Raw genomic sequence first — 21407 nt, forward strand, 5'->3', positions numbered from 1 at the left:
AATACAGAGATGTGCCACAAAAGTTCTGGAACCAAGATTAACCACTACCAAAGTGATGGAAAGACCAAAGTGTGGAGAAAGAATGAAGCTTTAACATAGAAGCTCATCAGTCAAGCATGGTGGAGGTAGTGTCATGGCTTCGGCTTGCATGGCTGCTTCTAGAATGGGCTCACTAATCTTTATTGATGATGTAACTCATGATGGTAGCAGCAGAATGAATTCAGAAGTCCAGAAGAAACAAACAATCTGTCTTCCAATTTACAGAGAAATTAATCCAACCTATTTGGGAAGAACTTAATCATGCAGCAAGACAATGACCAAAAAGACACTGCCAACACAACAAAGAACTTCATCAGGGGGAAAAGTAGAAGGTTTTAGACTGGTCACGTCCTAAACGCAGTTGAGCATGCATTTCACCTCCTGAAGAGGAGACTGAAGGGAGAAACTCCCACAACAAAACAACAACTAAAATAAGTTGCAGTACAAGCCTGGAAAAGCAACACAAGAGAAAAATGCAATAGTTTGGTGATGTTAGTGGGTCACCTGCTTGATGCAGTTATTGCAAGCAAGGGATACACAGGCAAATATTAAGTGTTATTTACTTTGATTTACTTTAAGACTATGGGTTCCTATTAGAGATGTAATGGTATGAAAATTTCATATCACGAAATCTCTTCAAATGCTATTGAGCTTTAAAGTACGGTATATTTTTTGTACGAGTCCATATGGTATAAAAAAATCACAATGTTTACATGTGAGTTAATAGTTTATTTTATTAAATATCAAAAATCTAGTGTGCATCATAGCAGATACCTACATGAACACAACTGTTGTCAGTTTGTTTTATGACCAAGTCATTCTCTTCAAATGCTCTTGAAGTTAGAAACGTGTATACCAATGTCGTATGTAACTCGAGATTTAATTTAATTCATTTGCGAATATCGAAGGTCCAACGTCAAGGCAACTTTATGCCAGTCTTTCCACCTCGGTTTTAAATCGCTTATGAATGCCTGTGCGCATTTCACTTTTGAATTGGCAGCAATTAGGGGACAGCAATTGCTTTAAGAATAATAATACTCCTCATTAATGACAAACACAACAACAAAACAAACTCGCTTATATTAAACCAAATCTTATGCCATCATCTTGTCAGTCAGCTCGCCTCACTCTCATCACGTGATGAATGAAATCTGACTCCTGCTGATCTGTGCTGTGACTCTGACTCATTCGGCTCATGCTAAATTGAGAGGACACATTAAGTTTTTTTAATTGTAACGTCCGTTTTCATGCTCAAAATACAATATTGCATGCGCCAGACTCATGCTGGGTGTGTGGACAGCATTTATCGTGAGTTTTACAAAGCACGATAATTGCACACAGTTTTAACGATGATTAAACGTGACAAGGTAATACTAATTTTATTGTCAAACTGGTAACCGTTTCATCCCTAGTTCCCATAGTTTTGCTCACATACAAATTGGGTGGTCTGCCACTAAAAGTGCCATGTTTTAAGTTGGTTAACACATCTAGATGTAGATTAAAGTTAAAATTCTGATCCATCATCTCCTATTCATCTTTTGATCTCAAACCCAATGTCTTCAATGTATAGCAAAAACAATAGAATTGGCCTTGCTGTTCCAATACTTTCAGAGGGCCTGAATTTTAAGGACTTAAATGAGTATCTGAACACATTTCAGGTCAAATTCATGCAGAAATACAGAAAATTGTAAAGGGCTCACAAACTTTAGGTGCAATAAACAATGCTATTTTCAGCCATCAGGTAGCTTGGGCCTCATTTATCACATGAACACAAAAATATATTCATAAATCATTCAAAAGAACATTTAGGTATTCATGAAAATCCTGATAGTTTGGAAAAACATTGGCATGTTTCTCCATGAGCTTGCGAGTTTGTGTAAATTTACAGAAATAGAATTGGCATGGGTTACTGCAATTTTATACAGGCTGTGGATTATCAAGTTTAAATACAGTGCTGTGAAAAGTATTTGATTTCTTCTGGTTTTGTGTACTTCTCATAGTAAATTGTTTCAGAAATTCAAACAAAATTTAAGATAAAACAAAATCTACCTGTGAAAACACAAAATACAATTTTTTAAATGTTATTTATTGAAGCAAAAATAAAGTTACCCAATACCAACTTGGCCTGTGTGAAAATGTATTTGCTCCTGTAGTTACTAATTCCTCAAACCTATGAAACTACATTCTTAATGGGGTTCAGCTGGCCTCATTACTTCAAACCCTGCTCAATCAAATCAACACTTAAATAAAACTTTCAACAGCATGAAGCTGGTTAAAAGGTCTTACCCAGTAACATACTATGCCAAAATTGAAAGAAATTCCAGAAATGTTGAGAAAGGAGGTGATTGAAATACATCAGTCTGGGAAGGGTTACAAAGCTATTTCAAAGGCTCTGGGACTCCAAAGAAGCAAAGTGAGAGCAGTTATCTCCAAATGGAAAAACACAGTAGTTAACCTTCCCAGAAGTGGCAACTACTCATCCAACAACTACTCATCCAGCAAGTCACAAAAGAGCTAAGGACAACATCAAAAGGACCTACAGGTCTGTCTTGCATCAATAAAATGTCACTGTTCATGACTCCACTATCAGAAAGACACTGGGCAAAATTGATATCCATCTAAGAGTGTCGAGGTGAAAACCACTGCTAACCCAGAAGAACATTAAGACTCGTCTGAATTTTGTCAAAACACACCTTTATGACCCTCAAACCTTTTGGGAGAATGTTCTGTGGATTGAGGAGACGAAAGTGGAACTGTTTGGAAGACAGGGTCCCGTTACATCTGGCTTAATCATACCTATGGTCAAGCATGGTGGTGAAGTGTGATGGTGTGGGGATGCTTTACTGCTTCAGAGCCTGGTCAACTTGCAATAATTGAGGGAAACATGAATTCTGCTCTCTACCAGAAAATCCTAAAAGGAGAATGTCTGGCCTTCATTCCGCAAACTGAAACTCAAGGGCAACTGGATTGTGCAACAAGACAATGATCCAAAGCATAGGAGTAAGTCCTAGTTCTAGAAGTGAGTGAATGATCTCCAGTTATCGAAAGTGGTTGGTTTATTACTGCTAAAGGAGGCACAAACAGATTTTAAGCATAAGGGGCAATTAATTTTTTTACATGGGTGATAGGTGCTGGATAACTTTTTTTGCTTCAATAAAATACATTTTAAGAAACTGTATTGTGTTTATTCAGGTTGCCTTTATTTAATGCATTTCGTTTGAAGATCTAAAACTATTTATTATGAGTAAAAAAAATAGAAAAAGAAAAGAAAGCACTGTAGCTTATTGATTTCAACTGCAAACACAAATGTAGAACCAAAGTCGGAGTACAAGTCTGTTCCACAGTGATGTGCAAGAGTTGTTCTAACACTTAAAACAAAACATAGCAGTTTCATTGTGACGTGCTTGGTGTCCATGATTACAGAGTAAATTTCAATTTTTCTCCATTTTCATGTAAATCCATGCCTTGAACTTCCATGGAAGTCCTGACTTGTCCATTGCTGATAGCCATGCTTTCAGCACTGTACAAGTTGACTGGACCACTGCAGTGTCTCAGGATGCAGTTGAAGATCTTTCCCAGGCTCTTCACAGGCTTCTCAGACACTGATGAAATTTGAACTACTCCCAAAGAGAAGTGGTACTTTTCAGATATTCTTCCCTTCTTTTTATCCATCCATCCATCCATCCATACATACATACATACATACATGTATGTATGAATGTGTATATATCTATATATCTATATATATATCTATATATATAGATATATATATCTATATATATAGATATATATATCTATATATATATATATATATATCTATATATATATATATATATATATCTATATATATCTATATATATATATATATATATATATATATATATATATATATATATATATATATATATATATATATATAGATAGATAGATAGATAGATAGATACACACACACAAGCCTTTATGTTGTTCTTGGTTAGCAGTGGTTCCACTTTGCAACCTGACCTTATGTAAGACTTATCTGCAGTTCCTTAAATGATGGTCTGTGTTCTTTTGTGAATTTCCTGAATGAGTGGAGGATGCATTCTTGGAGGAATTTTGGTAGGCCGACCACTTCTGGGAAGACTCACCACCGTTTTCATCATTTGGAGAGAATGACATCCAGTGTGGTTCGCTGGAGTCCCAGAGATTTAGAAATGGCTTTGTAATCATTTTCAGACTGTTATATTTCAATAACTTGCTTTCTACTCTGTTCTGGAATTTCTTTTTGATCACAACATGGTGTGCTACTTGTTGAGACCTTTGAGACTACTTTGCATTCCTGTAAACATTGTTTAGCTGTTTAAATGCATTAGGGCTGGCAGTAATCAAGCCTGGGTGTATCTAGTCTAATTAAACCCACTTACCAATTAAATCTGGTTACTTGAGCCAGTTGGAGAACTTAATAAATAATTTTATCATTTAAAACCATGTTGTTTACACTCCAGTTGTCTTTGCGTTATATTAAATTTAGTTTGAAGACCTAAAACAATTAAGTGTGACAAACATGCAAAAACAGAAGAAATCATGAAGTATTTTCTTATTTGCTTCAGTTAAAGCAATTAAGTCTGCTGCTTTGACCTAGTATTTGCATGAAATAGCCTAATTTTGCACAAGTAGCAAAACCAGGTTATAAGAAATAGGCCAGGACTCATACCACTGCACTTGAGGTAATGAAGAGATCATATCCCTCTCAGGAGGCAGTAACCCATGCACATTTTTTAACCAAGACAGGTTTGAAAGTGTGTTAGCAGATTTTAAAATAATCACACACCCTTTTGCATCACAACAACAAAGTAAGAGCACTGCGTTAAATTCTGACCCCAAAAACAGAATGCAAAGGAAATAAACCTGGCTTTAATTAATTAATTAGTGATCAAACATTAATGGTTACAGGCATAATTATCAAATAACTTCATAACTGACAGAATAACATTCACAGAGAGACAGAAGTATCGAATGCCCACCCTGGCACCAGTGCTAAATCTAATATAATGAGCCACTGTTACAAAGCTGTAATGAAATGCCACTAACTTGAAGATCTGGAGCAGGGTATCAGTAGGGGCATTGCAGAGGCCAGCCACCATGCTCTGCAGGCGACTCACACTTTGAGTAGCTGAAGAGACAGGTGTGATCAGTACCTCCTTCTCCTTCAGGTACCTACGCCCTGTAAGTGGAGTGGAAGGGGCCAGCGAACGCATCTGTGCAGAGGAATTAACACAGCCATGAGCACAGCCTGCTTATAGTTCAGCTTTTGGCTTGTCAATGCCCAAAACCTACATTTTGTAGAAACAATGCAGAAAGATTGCACTCCATGTTCACTAATCAACATAATACACATTAAAATTTAAGAGATTATTAAATAGCTCTAAAAGTACTTCCCATTAGAAAATAAAAATCCAAAATGAATTTAAAAATGTGATGACACATTGTAGATGCATTACATGTAATTCTTCCCATCAAAGCTTTGATAAACAGAGTTCAACCGAGTTATGTGACACTAGGCTTGTGCGATACAACAATTTTATATCACACTGCCACTATAACCACTACCATTTATGCCAATTATATTATCAGACCTGCCAACCTTTACAGATTTTACACAAGAGCTCCTCAATTTAACTTAACTGCACTGTTATGAGTATTACTGGACTATGTGGACATTAGACAACAGATTTGTGAAAGGATTTATTGAAACATTTTCACCATATACTGTGCATTACTACAGAATCACTTAATTTACCACCCAGCGCAGTTTTCACGATTGTTACAGCTCAGGAATGCACAGCGGATATTATGAAACCCTCACCAACTCTCTTCTAAATGCTGAAAAGCAGAAATACTTCTAGTTTTTCCTGGGTTTTTTTTTTTTAGCTAGTGGTTCTGGATGATTAAATCGTTTATCATATTTAAAAAGGAAAACTGCAAGCAGGGAAAAATCAATATCACACAAGCCTATGCGACACTAGACAATTTTCTGATCAAGTCTTTTCAACTGGCAAATAGTTAAAGGTTAATGGATTGATTAATCAAATGAACAGTGTTTTAGGTGTAGTTCATACCTTCTCAAAGTGCTGCTGAAGGTTGTTCTCGACCTGCATTTGTGTTGATAACTGACTAGATGGAGGCTTAGGGGTCATTTTATTTGGTGTGCCAATCTCCTCATCAGCGTCAGCACCCAAAAAAACCCGCTCATCAAAATCACCCACAGTCAGGACATATTCTTCATATTCACGATTTAAGGCTTTGCTAGACAGTCACACATAAATACATGTTTGTTTTATTCTTTATGGCTAAATGTATAAATAAATGTCAGAGATAACCTTTACAAATTTTCATACTGTAATTAGTAAACATTTAAGCAATTATTATGTTAGTAACTAAAAATGGTAATGACACTACAGCAAAATTATGTATTTCTAAGCAAGACTTTATATGGCATTAAATTATGTGAATCCACAAGCATCATCCAAGCCAGCGACAGTTAAATGGAGCTTTATTGGGGAAATATTGTACCACATATTTACTACAACATAAGTATGTTATACCATAACATTGTATGTGTAAATGGTGAATATGAAGCAAATTAGGATTGGGCCTAACTGAATTGCTCTCACATGAAGACAGATAATGATTTAAAAAGGATCGGTTCAGAAACTGGAGGTAGGGTGGGCATTTCTGGGCATTATAAGGAACTTTAACATAGAATTCTAACATAGAATGAGTGAATGAACACATTAGATATTAGCTCCATGTCACAGAGTCAGAGTGAAATTACGCAGTAATACACAGAGCAACATATTACAGTCACGATCACCTATTACATGGAATCTTCAAGAAATCAGTCATATAACCATCTTTCCCTTCCTCCTTCTCTCCTGTAAGTATCTATGGCCAACATTATACTATGTGTAGCGAACTATTTAGCAGCTTGTGACCAGAGTCAGGGCTACAGCTGACCTGTGCTTCAAAGTAGGCGTCAATTAAAATCAAGGAGCCCACCCTGGTAGAAGTCAGGAATACAATCAGAGCAGCACAGACTAAATCAGCGCCAGTGCCAAGTGAAGTGCCATACAAAGTGTATAAGCATTGCTCGAGACTCCTGGAGAGACTGTGGAGACTCATTAGGGTAGAATGGCAGAGGGGGAAGGTAGCCAAGCAGTGGAGACATGCGGAAAGTGTATGGACACAAAAGTTGGAGAACGCAAGTGACATCACGCTCCATCTCCCTGCTCAGTGTGGAATGCAGTCTCAATCAAGATCCTTGCTAACCGCCCAACAGTGCACCTCCTGAGGAATTCCTACATTGACACCGCAGTACAGAAGGGAGGAGTCCCAGGGGTGCCAGGCTGTATAGACCACACAGGGTGGTTACCCAGTTGAACTGTGAGGCAAGGGAGAAGAGAGGAGACCTGGCAGTTGTTTGGCTAGACCTTGCCAATGCCTATGGATCAATTCCACATAAACTTGTGGTGACAGCACTAAGATACCATGTTCCAGAAAGTATTAATGCCCAAATACTGGACTACAACAATAGTTTCAGTTTGAGATTCACCTCTGGGACAGCAACATCTGCATGGCATTGCTTAGAGAAAGGCATCATCATTGGTTGTACAATACCAGTGTCCTTGTTTGCCTTGGCAATGAACATGCTCGTCAAGTCCGCAGAAGTAGAATGTGGGGGCCCCCTGTCCAGTTCTGGAAGCCACCACCCTCCTATGGTTCCTCCAAGGGCTGAAAAGGCTCTTTGCATGTGCACAAATGAGTTTCAAGCCAGCCAAACCCAGGACTGAGGTTCTGAAGAAGGGAAGAATGTCTGACAAGTACCACTTCTCTTTAGGAGTAGTTCAAATTTCATCAGTGTCTGAGAAGCCTGTGAAGAACCTGGGGAAGATCTTCAACTGCATACTGAGACACTGCAGTGGTCCAGTCAACTTGTACAGAGCTGAAAGAATGGCTATCAGCAATGGACATGTCAGGACTTCCATGGACGTTCAAGGCATGGATTTATCAGCATGGTATCCTGCCAAGACTTCTCTGGCCACTACTGATATATGAGGTTCCAATGACCATCTTCAAGCAAAACGTCAGCCAGTTCCTTTGTAGGTGGCTGGGCCTACCAAAGAGCCTAAGCAGCACTGCCCTTTATGGGCACACCAACAAGTCGCAGCTTCCTTTCACCGGCCTGACAGAGGAATTTAAGGTCACCAGAGCCAGAGAGGTGCTACTTCACAGAGACTCAACTGACACAAGAGTCTCCTCTGCAGGCATTACAGTTAGAACTGGGAGGAAGTGGCAGGCACAGGAGGCAGTTGAACAGGCAGAGAGAAGAGAGGCTGAGACTCTGTATCCTGAAAGGCTTTGCGTCAGCCAGACGAGCCGAGCTTGGCAGCTACAGAAGACTTTGCTACGATAAAGCCTGGGGTAGAGTGAGACATCAGCTGAGGGAGATATCCGTGCAGAGGTGGAAGAGAAACGTTATAGTAGGACAGTGGCTATGTGCAAGCAGAGAGCTTGGACTAATTGGGACCATACAACTGCCCACAAGACCACCTGGGTAGAGCTTTGGAAGTCAGAACCAGCTAGACTCAAGTTTCTGAATCAGTCAGTGTATGATGTCCTGCCAAGCCCTTCCACTCTGTATTGCTAGAGTTTAGTTAAGTTGCATTTCCATTGTGTGTGTTATATATATATATATATATATATATATATATATATATATATATATATATATATATATATATATATATATATATATATATACACACACACACACACACACACACACACACAAAAATAAAAAAATATTGTTTGGCTCCCTTCTTGGGCCAGCAAAACAGCTCTGACACATCAACGCATGGACTCCACAAGACCTCTGAAGGTGTGCTGTGGTATCTTGCACCTGAGGAGCATCACACTTCCTCTGCCAGCTTGCCTTCTCCCCATAGTGCATTCACAGTGAATCCCCAGGGTAAGCAAAGCACACACACTCGGCCTATCACATGATGTATAAGAAAATGTGATTCAATCAGACTGCTCCAGTACTGATGCTCATGTTCCCATCGTAGGCGCTTTCAGCAGTGGACAGGGGTCAGCATGGGCACTCTGACCAGTCTACAGCTACGCAGCCAAATACACAGCAAGCTGTAATGCACTGTGTGTTCTGACATCTTTTTTATCATAGCCAACATTAACATTTTCAGCAATCTGTGCTACAGCAGCTCCTCTGTGGGATCGGACTAGACAGGCTAGAAATCACTCCCCATGTGCATCAATGAGCCTTTGGCGCACATGACCCTGTCACCAGTTCATCGGTTGTCCTTGGACTACTTTTGGTAGATACTGTGGCATGGTTACAGAGAGGCAAAATTACGAAAATTGTGCCACTGTCCTAATACTTATGGACCAGACTGTATAGTCATTGGAGGAAGAGTAATGACTTATAAGTGGACTTTTTGAATCTGGTTCTTCCTCATAGTCTCAGGTTGTCTTTTACGTGATCATCGGGTTGCCTATGTGGGATCTAAATGTAAACCTACATCTGGAAAACTGCTTCGCGACAATCTCTATTGCTACACGCGCTGTATAAAATCATTCTGTCCAGGATTTTGCGATTGCAGAAATTAACGCAAAAGCAAGCAAATACACGCAGATTTGGGCCAAGATGAGTCATGTGAAGTCATCAAAACATGCATTCAGCTAAAGCGCTCTTCGATTCACGTGCATCAAACATGAGTACAGCTAAACGTTCTCATTTAGCAACAAACATCACTGTGAAAGACGTGCAAACAAAAAAATTGTGTGATTGTTTGCAATTTCGCCAGTTCCAGTAGTTTTCTGCCAGATAAAGCACAAAATACTGGCCATAAAAATCACACACACAAATAAAATTTCCCTGAATGATAGAGATATTTATTACAAATATTATGTCATATATTACTTTGTGGTTTTGACAGAAGGTTTCAACATGCCTACATACAAGGAAGTATCCAAGTGTTTCACATTGCCCCGGTAGTCATGAGGGTTCATAGAACCATTTAAATACGTAACTAGCCATATTGTTAAATTTGATAGGTTATTTGATAATTAATACGTTCACTTAACATGAACATAATTTGTAAATAAGAATTACAGACTATTTCTAAGCAACTCTTAGTTCTTAGTGCTCCAATTGTTCATTCACATACTTAAATGGCTTAATATAAAAATGATGTCATTACCATTTGTTATTATTAAGATTAATTTAACTTAATTGCTTAGTCATGTTTAAACATATGTATATGAAGTAACACATTAATGTACCCATATTGTAAAGTGTTAACTTTTATAAAGGGGAAAAAAAACAACAACTCTTACTTATTGTCTTGGAAGTTTGGAGAATCCAGCAACTCAGTAAGCGTGTCCTTGTCTCCTTTAAGAATCTAATGAAAACATGATTCATCATATCTAAAATGTTGACTTTGTGACTTAACATAATAATGCACATAAGTTTCCCCTCACTTTTTTCTCAAATAGACGTCTGATGTAAGGTTTAAAGTAGTGCTCCTTTATCCCTTTCGCCTCAACGACTAGACCATCGTGCAGGTTGCACAAATGCTCAAGCACGGACTGAGCCTCCTCCGCGCTCCCGCCATCTGTTGGCAAGCCTGGAAAGAGCAGATATGCATCATCAGATGGGAATTAGACACAATGTTGCCATCAACACAAACTTTCTGTAATATACAAAGCAAGAGAACTCAAAAGAGAAAACAGGCAAAACATTGTTTTCTCCTAGCTCTCTTCTCTGCCATAATATACAACATAATAATACCAACATTAACAGTAAAATTAAGTTTTTCTGTGTGGCTTGAAAGCTGAATTTTTGCTCATGGTGCTGGATGGTGAGAAATTATCTTGTAGCAGTCCAGGAAGAAATATTACCAAATTAGATCAGTGCTTACAGTCATGTGGAGCGAGGAAGAACAAAAAAAGAAAAGAAAAAAGTGCACCCCATGGAAACTGTTGGCTTTTTTGACATATCTGGACAAGCAAACATTTGCTCCTCTTTGACACAGTGTCTATTAATAAAGTTGATAAAATTGAATAAAACCACAAGGAAAATGAGCTTTTTTTTGTGTGATGTTCTTCTGTGGACAAAGTAAGTACACCATTGGCCTCAGAAGCCAGTATTGTGCCTTTTCAGCAGAAATAACTTCTTGTAGGTGTTTTTGTTTTTGTATAATTGTCCACCAGGCTTGCTGGATTAAAAAAAATAAATAAATAAATAAAAACAAATTATTGAAAAGACATGGCACATTGGAAAAAAACAAAAACTTCAGTATACCGAGAACCACATTTATAAAAGTAGAAAAAAGTTAGAGATTATTTTGTATATCTCAGTGAATCAACAAATCGGGGGCCAAACTTGTTTTTTGTACAGATTAGAACACACATTCATACATACCCAATAAAAACAAAAAGAAAATAATAATAATAATAATAATAATAATAATAATAATAATAATAATAATAATACAATACTAAATAAAAATTCAAATAAATGAATAAACTAAATAAAATTTAAATAAATGGGGGGGGGGGGGGGGGGGTCCTGATTGCCTTCAATCAGAAGGCAAAAATGGCAGCGATTTGAAGAAGGTTAAGAAAGCTGCCACTTCCTGCAAAACTTAAGAGTTGGCACCCAGAGAGTCCCTAATCTTTTCCGATTTTAGAAAAGACATTACATCCCTGAGCCACTGAGTGCTGGAGGGAGGCTTTGTGAATTTCCAATGGAAAAGAAGGCACCGTATTGCCAACAAGGAAGTGAACGCCAAGAGATCTAATTGGTTCGAGTTGTACCTGTCATAATCCTCCAGATACCAAAATATGGCAATATGGAGAGAGGGTTTAACAGTAATGGACAGTACTTTTGAGATGCTATCGAAATACTTCTGCCAGAAGGAGAATAACAATGGGCAGGAGTAGAACATCTGAGTTAGGTTGCAGGGAGAGGCATGACATTTATCACAGCTGTCAATGACAGTGGGATAAATCTGTGACAGACGTGTTTTGGAGAAATGAATACTGTGCAATACCTTGAACTGTATCAAAAGAGAGACGAGCACAAGATGAACTTGAGTGGATCTTGTTAAGGACAAATTCCCACCAGGCTTCATGTAAGGTCAACCCCAATTCGTCCTCCCAAGCAACCTTGATTTTAGTGATAGGTGAGCTGTCGTAGGATAAAAGTTTATTATAAATTTTTGAAATAAGAGATTTCCCAAGAGGGTCAGAAGAGAGAAAATCATCCCATAGTTGATTTGGGGGTGAGGAGGAAAAAGAAACGGTGATTTTGTGCAGTGTCTAACTTGGAAATAGTGAAAAAAATGGGACGGTGGAAGCTGAAATTCACTCGACAGATCTGCAAAGCTACGAAAAGCCCTGCCCCTATAGAGATCTTTGAAGGTTTTGAGACCTTTGTCATACCAGATAGCAAATGTGGGGTCAGATGATGCAGGTTGGAATGAGTGATTTTTTCAGTAACGGAGCTAAGAAAGACGCGGAAACAAATTTAAAATTGTTCCTGAACTGGTACCAGATTTTTAGAGTTGAGCTAACCACTGGGTTATATGTAAAGCCAGAGAAGTTGGTGGGAATAGATGAGGTAAGCAGAGCCATTGGAGAGGACGAGCCACATGAATGTACCTCTAACGTACACCATGGGGAATGCGCTGGTCTCAACCAAAATAAGATTTTATGAATATGTGATGCCCAGTAATACAGCTGGAAATTTGGGAGAGACAGGCCAGCATTGAGCTTACATCTCTGAAGCATTGACTTACTTATTCTGGGTGTCTTTCCACACCATAAAAAGCTAGAAATGTCCTGATCAATAGTCTTTAAAAAAAACACTTTGATAAGAATAGAGGGAGACTTTGGAATAAAAAGAGGAACTTAGGCAGGATATTCATTTTTAATGTGTTAATCCTTCCTATAAGCGACAGAGGTAAAGACCTCCATCGCTGAAGGTCAGTTTTGATTTTAGACATCAACGGGGAGAAGTGAAGTCAGAGTTCTGGTTATATTAATTCCTAAATACTTAAAGCCAGCGGGGCTAAGTCTGAAGGGGATATCAGATTGATTTAGCTGTAATGCCAAAGTATTAACCGGGTAGCACTCACTCTTGGAAATGTTAACTTTATAACCTGTAAATGAACCGAATCTCTGGAGAAAGGAGAGAATTCCACATAAAGTGTGACTTGGGTTGGAAACATACATTAGTAAATCATCCGCATAAAGAGATAGTTTAAATTCCATTCCCAAACGTGATATCCCAGTGAAAGAGGGGGAGGACCTCAGATAAACTGACAAGGGCTCTATAGCCAAGGCAAAAAGTAAAGGAGACAAGGGACAGTCCTGTCGAATGCCACAGGATAAAGTAAAATAAGTTGATTGAATACCATTGTTGGAGATACTAGCTTGTGGGCATGTGTACAGAAGGCGTATCCAAGAAATAAATGTATCACCCAATCCAAATTTATGTAATACTGTAAGCAGGTAATCCCATTCAACCCTGTCGAATGCTTTGTCAGCATCGACTGAGATTACCACTTCGGGGGTTGTAGCGGAGGGTTTGGAGTAGATAATGTTTAAAAGGGTGCAGACATTGTAAAATAACTGACGCCCCTTTATAAATCCAGTTTGTTCTTTCTTTCATCCACATTCATCAAAGAGAGGGGTCTGTGAGAGCTGCAGAGATTTGGGTCTTTGTCTTTTTTTAAAAGCAGATTTATAGAGGCTTGTCACAAAGTAGAGGAAGAGAGCCATCCTGCAGGGATTCCTTATATACAGAGAGCAATAAAGGGGACAGTTTAGATTTAAATCTTTTGAAAAATTCTACTGGGAATCCATCAGGGCCAGGAGCTTTATTGTTTTGCATGCTATTTATGGCTAGGTTGAATCAAGATCTTTAGCAACATCTGGGTTAATGGTAGGGAAATTGAGACTGCTTAAAAAAAGCATTCATTTCAGAAGTCCCAGATGGAAATTCAGACTTATACAGAGAATGAGCAGAAGACTGAGTTAATGGTATTAGGGTCGGTATGGAGTATGCCAGATGAATCTTTTATTTGAGGGATTATGCACGAAGTTGCCTGACGTCGCAATTGGTGGGCCAAGAGTCGGCTCAGCTTATCACCATGTTCATAATATACGGAACGTGAGCGTAGTAGAAGGCGCTCTGCATCAGCAGTTGTAATAAGGTCAAATTCAGTCTGTAAGTCAACCCGATCTTTAAGTAAAGCAGAAGAGGGTCCAGTGACCAATTGTCTATCTATATCGTCAATTTTACTCGATAGCTCTTGAAGTTTGGCCGTACGCGTTTTGTTTAAATGTGCGGAGTAGGAAATTATTTGGCCCTGCAAGTATACTTTTAGTGACTCCCACAGCAGGGAACAGGAAATAGGCTCAACCTCATTCTGATTGATTTCAAGAAAATCGTCAAGTAAAGCTGCAATAAATGTATTAAATTTGTTGTCTGACAGAAGCAGAGTATTAAACCTCCACGGTATTGAATATTGAGGTTGGCGGGGAAAGCTGAATATCCAAAGCGGGGCATGGTCAGAAATCACAATAGGATGATATTTAACCATCGTCACTTTGGAGATAAGTTTGGCGTCGATGAAAAAATAATCAATTCTAGAGAAGGACTAATGCACCTGCGAAAAGAAAGAATATTCCTTGATACTGGGATTATGGAATCTCCAAGGATCAATGCAACCATTCTTGGACATGAAATCAGAAAGTGTACTTGACATTAGTGAGGGGGTCATGCTCTTGGGAGTAGAGTGGTCCAACTTAGGATCAACAACGCAATTCATATCTCCTCCAAATATAAGGGGAGTATTATGTAATGAAGGGAGGCGCTCAAGAAGCTTATTCATAAAGTGTGGATCATCAAAATTTGGGGCGTAAATATTAACTAATAATACAGGGACATGCAATAATTTACCTGAAATTATTACGTATCTGCCATTTTCATCTGATATTACTTTGGAAGATGAAAAGTGAATTGACTTACCAATTAAAATGGCAACTCCCCTGGCCTTAGAGTTGAAATTAGAGTGAAACACCTCAGAAATCCATGGACATTTAAGCCGAACCTGGTCTGTGGTGCGCATATGAGTTTCTTGTAGAAACACTATGTCCGCATTGAGCCGTTTCAGATGAGCAAATACCCTAGATCTCTTTATAGGGCTCCCCATACCTTTAATGTTCCAGCTCACAAAGTTCACGTGAGCCAGAATTTCCACTGTTAGTGGACATCCATCAAGTGCTTACGGCAGGAAGAGAATGAAACAAAACAAAATAAAAACAAAAATAAAATAAAAAGTAAAAAGAAAAAAAAAGAAAAAGAAAAATAATAAAAAATAAAAATAAAAGAGACAACACTCACACACTCCAAAAGAAACACAGTGAACAGCCCCACCCCCCTCACCATTGCCCTTACATCGTCACCATCCCCCAAACGATGGAGAACCCAGTGCAAACTCCACAAGGAGTCAAATCCCTAAGAGAAAAGCCAACAGCTGTTGACCCAATGGTAGTAGTCAACCAAGGTTGGGCTCCTGCAAACTAAACAATGATAAAGAGCAAGGCACATAAACAGTCACTGCACCATCATGTGTTGTAGATTCAATAGTCGTCCATTTCACTTCTGGAGACGGATAATCAGACATGTTATCAGTGTTCTTATTTGATCAGTGTCTTAATGAAGGCTCTGGAGTCCTCTGCGGATTTAAACTCCCTCTCGGTGCCGTCCTGTGTAACGCGGAGACGTGCCGGATAAAGCAGACCAAGCAGTATTCCCGGTATTCTCATGGAGCTGGCGGCAGCAGTCATTGAAGGCAACACGAGCACGGGCTATCTTGAGCGGTATGATCGGGAAAGATAGAGATAACCATGTCACCAACCTTCATCCATTGTTGGGCTCTGGCCCATCAAAGGATGTCCACACAGTCCGCATGACAATGGAGTCGAGCGATTATAGGACGGGGGCACTCGCCGGGTTTGGGCTTCGGCTGCAGAGTGCGATGAGTACGGTCCAGAAGTGGCTCTTTGTCCAGCTTAAAAGCCTCTTTAAGCAGAGTGGAAACAGCTGCCGGTGTGGACGCGCTGGCCGAGTCTTCAGGGACACCTACGATTCTCAGATTGTTGCGCCGTGAACTAGCCTCGAGATCCTCGCACTTATTTTCCACCCTCCCCAGGTCGGCAGAAAGGCACTCCACTTTAGCCTGTAGCGTAGCGATGTCATCACAGCAGGATAACCATAATATTGTCTGTTAATTCCACCTTTTCCGTCTGTAGCTCTTCCTTAATAGAGGCCAAGTTTTCGCCCAAGGCCGCCTGGAGCTCGGTTTTGACAGTGGCCGCCATTTCGTGTCGGTGTGAAGCGAGAAGCTCCTCCTTGGAGGGGGGGGTTAGCGGGCATAACAACACTTTCGCAGGGGGAGGAGGGATCACTACGAGTCGAGGATGCAGCATGTGGAGCAGGCCACTGAAGCGGAGCAGACGAAATGTTCCCGCCTTTGGCTTTTGCTGACATTTTGGACATCAAAAGTTAATATTAAGGTGTTGGACACGACTTGCATCAAAAACACTCCACAAAAAAAAAAGTGCCTATAACATATTACGGTCGTTGCAGGAGCCCCGAAAGTTGTGTCTTACTCCATTCTATCGCTCAGCCGGAAGTCCCTTGCTGGAATTTTTGATCAGTCTTCCATGCAATATTCTTTCAGTTGCAAGATGTTAGAGCGTTTTCTTGCATGTTCTGCCCGCTTCAAACCCCCCACAACATTTCAACAGGATTCAAATCCGGGCTTTGACTAGGCCATTCCATAACCCTACATTTCTTCTTTTTGAGACAGTCCTTGGTGGATGCTATTGCGCCTAGTACCATTATCCTGATGAAAGGTCCACTTTCGGTTCAACTTCAACTTTCGAACAGATGGTCTCTTGTTATCTGCAAGCACTCTTTGATATGATGCAGAATTCATAATTGAAATCAGTGAATGTAAGCTGTCCAGTCCCTGAGGCAGCAAAGCAACCCCACACCATAGCATTTCCACCACTGTGCTTCACAGTTGGTATGAGGTGCTTCTCCTGAAAAACAGTCTTTGCTCACTGCCAAACATGTCTGCTGTTACTGTGGCCAAACAACTCTATCTTTGATTTGTCTGTCCAGAGCGCATTATTCCAAAAAGGCCTGGTCTTTGCCTAGAAGCTCATTGGCAAACTGCAGTCTTGCTCTAATGTTCTTTTTAGACGGCAAAGGCTTTTCCTGGCAGGCCTACCATGCAGGTCAAATTTGTGATTGTATCCCTTTCTGATTGTAGAATGCACTTGACAACAACAGTTGCAAGACTTATAACAGATCATGTGATGAACTTTTGGGGTTCTTAGAGACTTTTTTGCATCAGATGGTCTGCTCTTTGGCTGAATTTGCTGAGTTGGCCAGTCCTGGACAAATTGGCAGTCGTTTGAAATCTGCGTCATTTGTAGATCATTTTCGTTACAGTGGAATGATGTAGTGCAAATAATTTGGAGATCTTTTTAAATCCCTTGCCAGACTCATAGGCATCCACAACCTTTTTTTCTGAAGGCCTTACAGAACTCTTTAGATCTTGGCATGATGACACACACACACACCTCAATATCAAAAGGAACACCAGACACTAGATATGAGTAGGGTATAAGACAGTTTCTACCTACACTCGCTAAGCAGGTTCTTAAACAAGATTAAAATTTTATAGATTTGATGCCGTGATAAACAGTGGTCCACAACCTTTTTTGCTCCACGGACCGGTTTAATATCAGACAATATTTTCACGCACCGGCCTTTAAGGTGTGCCGGATAAATACAACAAAATAAAATGATACGACTGGCATTAAAACTGGGGTGTTTTTTTAAATATAATAATAAACGTGAATCCAATGTGAAGTCGCAACTTTATTAGCAGCATCCTCGTAACATGTTGCAGGCGTGATAACATGAGTAACATCCTCTCTGCCCCCTAACGCTCCCTGGTTGATATGGGTAACGTTTTAACATGCCTTCAAAATAAGATACACCACAAAAACAAATATAAAGTGCATGAAAAATACAACTCACCATAACGCTGAACCAGTGGGAACCCTGAGCCTGTTTCTCTGTAACGAGATGGTCCCATCTAGGGCTAATGGGAGACAATGACCCCCAGAGTGTGTTGCTTATGTCCAGTCTACTCCGTAATTTTGTTTTGGTTGTGGTCACTGCAGAAAAGCCCGCTTCACACACATAGGATGTCGGAAATGGCAACAGGGTTTTCAGTGCTGTTGTGGCGATCTCAGGGTATTCTATCATGACTTTAATCCAGAACACCGGCAGAGTTGCTGTCTCGAACATACTTTTAAGGCCGCAGTCATTTGCGATCTCCAGCAGCTGATCTTCTTGCACAGACATGCTGGATTCACCTTTTTTGTTGACAAATGGGTCGCAATCCGTGGCAGTTCGTGGGTCTTTTGTGGTTGGGAAGTAGCGCTCGAGCTCTTTTAAAAGCAAAGACAGGTGATCGTGCACCAGCTGGGAGAATGAAGGCTCGGGATCAGTCTCTTCCAAAATCCCCGCTAATGTTGGAAACACGTCAAATATACTATTCACCCACCATTCCCACAAATCCAGTTTGGCTTTAAATGCAGCTACTTTATCTGCCAACTTGAAGACAGTTGTTATTTTCCTCTGAAGTGACAGGTTGAGTTCATTGAGTAGGTTCAATGTCACACAAGTAAGCAAGGTTTGCGACCCATTCCTCATCACTGAAACGTGCTACCAGCGGTGACTTTTTTCGGAGAGAAATTTCTGCAGCGGCTCTCGTAATTCAAACACTCTGGTCAGCGATCTCCCTCGGGATAACCATCTTATTTCTGTGTATAAGAGAAGGCGTCCGTGCTCCGCGTCCATCTCCTCACAAAGCTGCTCGACCAGGCGCGAGTTAAGGGCGTGTGCTTTGATGTTGCTAATAACTTTAACGACATCATTCAATACACTTAAGTTCCGGTGGTATTTTTCGGCTAGCCAGCATTTCCCTGTGAATGACACAATGCGTAGACTCACATTCAGGTGCAACCTCTTTAATCCGAGCAGTTAAACTAGACAGCCGTCCAGTCATGGCAGCGGCTCCGTCTGTGCATATGCCAACACAAAAGGACCATTTCAGTTTTCCTGAAATATAATCATCCAGCGACTTGAATAGTTCTGCGGCTGTGGTTTTGGTTGGCAATGATAGTGCACATAACATATCCTCATGCACATCCTCTTGATAAAGATATCGCACATAAACCAGTAGTATTGCCTTGTTGTCAATATCTGTAGACTCGTCAACCTGGATTGCGTACCACGGTGATGTATTAATCCTCTCCAACAATTGTGTTTCAGCATCCTCTACTATTTCCTCAATGTGCCGAGTGACGATGCTAGCCGAAAGAGGCACCCTTGCTATCTTTTTAACCACAGCGTCTAGAAGTTCACTGCAAATGTCTTTAGAGGCGGGAAGGATCAATTCTTCACCAATAGTGAATGGCTTCTTAGCCTTAGCAATACGGTTAGCCACCAAGTATGATGCTTTCAGTGCACTCACATTTGTTGATGTGGTGGCCCTCAGTAATTGCTTCTGTCCTTCTTGTTCACACTTTTCTTTCAAAATACTCAAAAGGCTTGTCTTTTAATACAGGGTGCTTGGTCTCCAAGTGGCGAAGAAGTTTTGAAGGCTTCATTGCCTCATTAGAGAGCCGGTTGCCATATATTATGCAGAGCGGGCTTGGTGCGTGGAAATCACCTGTCGCAATAAAACCATATTTCAAGTAGGACTCCTATTATTGTCTTTTAAATCCAGCTTTCTTTTTCTTGGAAGTCGTAGGCTCTTCTTCTGTCTCCTCACTGGGCCTTTTCCCCTTCGCAAAGAAACTTTCCAGAGACGTTTGTTTTTTACTCATTTTGCTAGCTTGTGGGTTTATTTTTAGCGGTAACGTATCACGTGACTGACAAGCGTCTTGACATGCGTCAAGAGTGAGTCATAGACGGATGTAACAGAGAGAATCCGGTCATTTTTCAAAATAAAACATCGTTCAGACTCAGATAATAAATAAAACGGAAATAATGCAAGTTATTTAATCTTTCTGTGAGGCCCGGTACCAAATGACCCACGGACCCCGTACCGGTCCGCGGCCCGGCGGTTGGGGACCCCTGGTGATAAATGTAGGGGTGTGCTTTTTGTGTCTGATCTGGTTTTTGTTCATTTAAATTGTGAAAATTACTACAAAATGTCTGTCATTTGGTAGAGTGCATCAACTTTATTAATAGGCACTGTTTCAAAGATGATCAAATATTTGCTTGTCTAAATATGCATAAAAAAAGCGGCAACAATTTCCATGGGTTGTACTTATATGTGCATATGAAAAGTCATGTGAAAAAATAACACATCTGTTATAGCATCAATGCTACTAGTTCTGAAAGGTAACATACAGCCCTGCATTTTTGGAACGAAAAGAAAAAAAAAACAGAAAAAAGGTTTTATTATTAATAATTGAACTATAAATCAAATGCCTTGGCTTCTGTCGGTCTCTGCTCACATTAAGTGAATTCAGCTAGCTCAGTTTCAGCTGGTAAGAGAGCTTTTTCATTGGTGATATACAACTGTGTGCCTGTGAGGATCACCTTTGAAATATGGATTGATGAGGTCTTTCTTGTTGGCACAGAGTAAAGCATTACCATAGACCAGGTCCAGACAGCACAACAGGAGATGATATGAGTTGACCAGATCATCTCCAATCATATGGAAATTGCCTGTAGATCAGGACATCAAAACAATGGCTTAAATAAACTAACAACAGGAATACTAAACAAGTTTGCATTAAAAAAAAAAAAAAATGTAAACAGGTTTTTAAATTTCTTTTTTACTGTATTCTGAACATATACTTTATGACACACGCTTGATGCATTCATGCTTTCTAATTTTATTTATTGTTTATTAAAATTCAATTTATGTGTTTCAAACACTGGGTTCATCCTGTAATTATGGTAAACAGAAAAGCTGACAACCTTTCATAAAAAAATTATAAAAATGTATGGCTCCATTGTCCGTCCTTTGTGCAATTTGTATTTTAAGTAGACAATGTGTGCTTAGTCTACTTACTTTTAATTTCTCCTCCAAAGGCATTTTAGGGGAAAAAAAAAAGATAGGATAACGCAATTCATATCGCTCACACTCTCGACTGCATTTCACATGTGCTGATATCAGCGCAATGCACACAAAATCCAG

General features: G+C 39.8%; 2 protein-coding genes across 3 annotated transcripts in view; one reads left to right on the forward strand and one right to left on the reverse strand.

Moving 5' to 3' along the window:
• atg3 (autophagy related 3) overlaps positions 1–21407 on the forward strand; it is a gene marked incomplete in the record, with an annotated part of 729311 nt that overhangs the window by 558046 nt on the left and 149858 nt on the right.
• Positions 1–21407, reverse strand: part of rbl1 (retinoblastoma-like 1 (p107)) — a 54638-nt gene that overhangs the window by 23345 nt on the left and 9886 nt on the right. For both annotated transcript variants that reach the window (XM_017481085.3, XM_047158969.2), the window contains exons 5-9: positions 20804–20932; positions 10576–10721; positions 10432–10496; positions 6138–6324; positions 5110–5276 (exon numbers count right to left, since the gene is read on the reverse strand). In XM_017481085.3, the coding sequence (XP_017336574.1) occupies positions 5110–5276; positions 6138–6324; positions 10432–10496; positions 10576–10721; positions 20804–20932 (694 nt within the window). The remainder of the gene's footprint in view (positions 1–5109; positions 5277–6137; positions 6325–10431; positions 10497–10575; positions 10722–20803; positions 20933–21407) is intronic.

This window comes from Ictalurus punctatus, chromosome 12 (genome assembly GCF_001660625.3).
Source record: "Ictalurus punctatus breed USDA103 chromosome 12, Coco_2.0, whole genome shotgun sequence".
Classification (NCBI taxonomy): Eukaryota; Metazoa; Chordata; class Actinopteri; order Siluriformes; family Ictaluridae; genus Ictalurus; species Ictalurus punctatus.